The sequence below is a fragment of the Cicer arietinum genome, chromosome 8, assembly GCF_000331145.2.
Source record: "Cicer arietinum cultivar CDC Frontier isolate Library 1 chromosome 8, Cicar.CDCFrontier_v2.0, whole genome shotgun sequence".
Lineage (NCBI taxonomy): Eukaryota > Viridiplantae > Streptophyta > Magnoliopsida > Fabales > Fabaceae > Cicer > Cicer arietinum.
Genome location: NC_021167.2, coordinates 8859004 through 8863920, shown reverse-complemented (window position 1 = coordinate 8863920; position 4917 = coordinate 8859004). Strand labels below are relative to the sequence as shown.

Genomic DNA, 4917 nt, shown 5'->3' with positions numbered 1-4917 from the left:
TGCAATTCGGCCTAGACTTTGTGAGGCAAAAACCACCTCAAAAAGCTCATAAACTTCAAAATTGACATGGCATCATCAACAATTGCTTCTTTTGAAACCACATCCAGCAAGCAAATAAACTCACAATTATAGTGAAGCTACAAAATCTAGCTTCACAAACATCAAGGTGGGAGCACCTTGAGACGAGATAAATATGATCAAAACGTGAATCCAAACACTCTACTTGAATATTCAACTGACAACCCTTTAGCATTGAACTCCATTTTCGGCCACAATCATGAGCTTAGGTAAAAGATTATTACAAACTCAGACACCAAAGCTTTCAACTAAAAACATAACTTGTGCCCCTTTTGTTTTCATACAAAAAAGTCACCGGAATCTTGTGCAAACAACTATGAAGTAGTTGGCTTTTTTTAGAAATAAAAATATGTATATAGAAAATGCAGGCAAAGCTCCAATGAGTCGCAATAAAATAGATGCAGCTTAATATTTTCAAAAATACAAGTTACACTATAAAATGATAAAGTGTGAATGCATACACAAGCATCATTCTAGACACTCCAAACTAATCGAGTTCATACCCCTCCTCCGTTCAGTAGTGGAAGACTGACATGAAAAACAACCAAGCCAGGTAAAATCGATGTCTGGAGATGCTGAAACAAACTCTAAAATTGAATGTATCAAAGAATATAGTTCATTAAAACCAGTTCAGAGAAAAATACAGAACATTAAACAGTCATTAACGCATTATCCTGCTCCAGAAAAGTATCACTTCTCATCACAGAAATTTCAAATAAAGTTTCCAAAACTATTCAACTAACATTTCATGTCTATCATGTGTTTCTCTATCCAGTAAAAAGTAGAGTTAGAAAAATAAAATTACACAGCATCATATTTAACTCTTTTCAATGGCAGGGAACAGGAAGTCTGATGACAAGTATAAGATCAGAGTTGACTAAAAGCAAAGTTGGAGAAAGACAGAAAAGTCAAATACAGACCTAGGTGAATGCATGGTGTGGATGGTGAAAAAACAAAGTAAATAATCCCTACAATCAGATAGAAGGAATACCCTTAACAGTTAAAACCACATGGCAACAAAACCATTTACAAGGCATTACAAAAGTATTAAAGTAGTACTACTGGATAAAAATCTTCAGGTTAATGTTCTGAGACTAATGTTCTGACACTCTTTTTTACACACTCTGTAATTAGTTTCTTTTATTAAAAAAAAAGTCAGTTTAGTTGCCTTGCAAAATTTATCATTTCGTAAAAAATGTATTAACTTTTTGGGAGATGAACCAATCACAAAGAGTGTTCTAGAATGTATCGAAAAGAGTGAGTTGCAGTGTTGTTGAATGGCGGCCATGGACAACCGCCATAGGCAATTTGTGAAGGAATGCCAGCCACGGCAGCACCTTCCGCCATCTGCCATCAACAACACTGGTTGCTAGCATTCTTCAAGATAGCACAGCCATGCATGGGTCAACATGTTTGCAAAGGAGCAACATATCTGAGGCAAAAGAGCAAGAACGTGTAGGTCAAAGTGATGGCAAAAGCAGATGATAAAATGCCTACCGGTAAAAGTAATATCTCATTATTTCAGAAAGCTCGTAGAAGAAAGTGCGAAAAAGAAATAAGTGAGTAAAGCAAAGCAATATCACAGCCTCTCCCCAGCAGTACCATCTAAAACAGAAATCAAACTCAAAATTTGTTTATTTACACTAAATAACCTAGTCGGATAGGAAAACACAAACAATTGAACGCAAGTGAAATAAAATCATGAATACGTATCCGAATCAGGACTGATCAGTCTACTCAAAATCAGCATAGAAGGTATTTTTTTCTTTATCTTGGGACTTTGACCGCCTTTATCCCCACAAGAGGAAGCTGAAGAAATCTACTTAAACAGTGATAAATTGAAATAGGGAACTACTTGAGATAAAAAAAACAAAATACACTGAAGAAGAAAATATCATCCATTGCAATTCAAATGGTAATAACCATACGATCAATATTTAAAAACACCTTCCAAAGGAAAGATAACATGAAAGTAACTATGCACTTTAAGTTGTAAACCTATATATTACAAAAGAACATGAACTGACCTACATAACAAGTATTGTCTGTAATCCTACATCCCTTCAAGTTACATATCAGTCTTCCATCTTACAGCTTTTGTCCAACTGTTCAATTGAGTTGTTTGATCTCCAATATATTGCCTAATGTAAAACTTGTCAAAGTAAAAGGTTCGGAACCATTATGGTTCTCAAATAAAAAAGAAACAAAGAAATGGGAAATGAACACTACAAATAGCCACAAAAAAAAACCTTACAACTTTTTTGTACATTACATGCCAATGAACAAGACTAAGATCTGTCCAGTTAGAAGGAAGCACCCCCAATCAAACATGTAAGCACAAATTGAGAAGACTATTGATCTCTCCACCTAGGACTTGGCATGGTGAAAAAACTTGAAGGAGATAATGGAAACATAAGGCCGGGAGAAGGTGGTGGTTGAGGGCCAGGACCTAGAATCCCTGATTGTGCCATGGGTGAGAAAGGAAAATTAGGTGTAAATGGTGATGGAAATTGAAAGCCAGGTGACAGTAGTGGATAAGGTGACCGGGGGGACAGCAAATTCATGTAACCAGTTGGAGAAGGCATAAGAAATTGAGAGGTTGGAGAGGGTAAAAGTGGAGGGCCATTACCGTGTGGTGATGGAATACTAGACACTGGATGATTAGTGGCATTCATTGGTGGCATAGGACCATTAAATCTCGGAGAAGGGATCGGGGGTATGGAAGGATTAGGAAGCAAAGCAGATGAAGGTGGTTGTGGCTGATAATTGCCCTGTACTTGGGGTTGAGGGTATGGATGTGGTTGAGGCTGAAATTGATTACCCCTCGAACCTGGATCCATCATAGAATTTTGAAGATAACGCATATAAGCAGAGATTGGTGACTCAGTTGTATTGGCCCACAAATCTCCAGAAGGTGATGGCTGCAAAGGAGTTGGAGATGGTTGTCCAAAATGACCAGGTCTAGGTAAGGCATTATTGTAAGGAACCTGAGGAGGGGCCACAGGCATTGGCATGGGTGGGGGCAAGCGAGGTCGATTGATGGGCGATAGCGGGGGAGGTCTAATCTTCTGCAAACGCATGCTCTGCGGTTTTGGCGGATTATGTGGAGGCCGAGGTGGAGGATCCTGTGAAGGTGATCCAGTAAGCTGCTGAACAATATCCCGAAAATCGTTCTTGCTTATATTGTAAACCTGAGGCTGAGGCTGTTGTCTAGCAGCATTGTTGCCGAAATTGGGTTGATGTAAAGGGCTCTTCCTTATATTCTTACCCAACTTGTTAACACCCAAACTATCATTATTTCTGTTTTTGGAGTTATCCATTTCCAAAAACAACACTTGCTCCAATGAAAAAATCACCACTTTTTCCTCTTTCAGCAAACCAAAACAATTGACACAAGCTTCCAACAACAAACCAAAACTTCAAAATCCAAACTGAAACACCTTTACTCTCATAAATCAACTTAAATAACCCTTTATGCTTCAACAATTTTAATACAATAACTACTTCAAAAACCCAATCTTGAGCAATAATCTAAGCATTTTTTTGAAGTCAACCAAATTATAAACTAGCAACCAACATCCAAAAATCCCAGATTTAAATCTCAATTCAACAGCGACCCTTTATCACAAATACAGACAACAAGCAATTCAATTCCACCAACAGCACAAAATTAACCCTAGAACCGAAATAAGAAGCAGAAAACATACCCTTTTATCGAACTTCACCCAAAATACACAAGAACTCACAGATTGAAGAACCAGCTCCAGATAATTTAGCACGAACGTAACTGGATCAGATTGAAAATTCAAACTTGAACACAAAGCTGACCCAATTATACGATAAGAATTAAAACTCAACGAGTTCAAACACGCGAAAGGGAAAGAGAAATGGAGTAAACGGAACGAAAAAAACCCTAAAAAAAAGGGTTTGTGGTGAAAAAATAAGACTTTATAGAAAGTAAGACTTTTAACAGAAAAGGGTGTGAAAAAAAGTCCAAGTGGATCTTGGTGGAAAGTGTGAAAGAGGGAAAAACGAAGAAGTGTAGAAAACCCTAATAACGGTGGAGAAAGAAAATAAGAGAAAACACCGAGTAATGGAAGTGGTCAATGGAGGAAATGATAAGGGCATTTTGGACATTGAATCTATTATCATTGTCAATTGGGGTAAAATTGCTGATGCTGGTGCTGATGTCAATGGAGAGATGGGTGACTCAACAAATTGATTGGAAACTCAATTTTGGATTAGGATATAGTGAGGTCACCTATTTCTTTTTCACTTTTTCTAGTAACAAACTTATTTCATTTCTTTTTATTTTTATAGAATCGTTAATTCAATCTTTTTGCAGTAAAATATATTATCAAATAAAGAAAACACAATATCTATTAAAGGTATATTTAAAGAATACCTAACTACAATTTAGTAAGAAAGTTTATACAATTATTTATTTATTTAAAATTATGTATTTATTTAAAAATGCATTTAGGAGTCTAAGAGAGGTAATTCTTCAATTAAAAAGATGGAGAAGAGAGGAAATGCCATGAATCATGTTAATAAGTATTTTGGAGTCGGACTCAAACATAACATTCTTAAATTTTATATTGCGAGTCACATGAATTTCGTGGAGAATAATAGTCTAAACTTCTTCTAAAATGATGTTTCACACCCTAATGTTATCATTGAGATCTTTTTTATGTAATTACCTTTGCAATCACCTACAAGACCATCCTATGTTATAATTCTCCACAATTGTTAATAAACAAGCACCATCAATGTTTACTTTAAAAGTATAACCAAGAAAAGGTTATCAGCTAAATTTTTAATGGACGTTTTTGTTTTTGC

General features: G+C 36.1%; 1 protein-coding gene across 1 annotated transcript; it reads right to left on the bottom strand.

Annotated features, from left to right (window-relative positions):
- Positions 1-453: 453 nt before the first annotated feature.
- Positions 454-4183, bottom strand: LOC101500298 (protein HAIKU1-like). The gene is made up of 2 exons (XM_004512471.4): positions 2106-4183; positions 454-1510 (listed from the first exon to the last, which is right to left on the bottom strand). Exon 1 carries the CDS (start codon positions 3396-3398, stop codon positions 2430-2432), a length of 969 nt encoding a protein of 322 aa, XP_004512528.1. The 5' UTR covers positions 3399-4183; the 3' UTR covers positions 454-1510; positions 2106-2429.
- Positions 4184-4917: the final 734 nt, after the last annotated feature.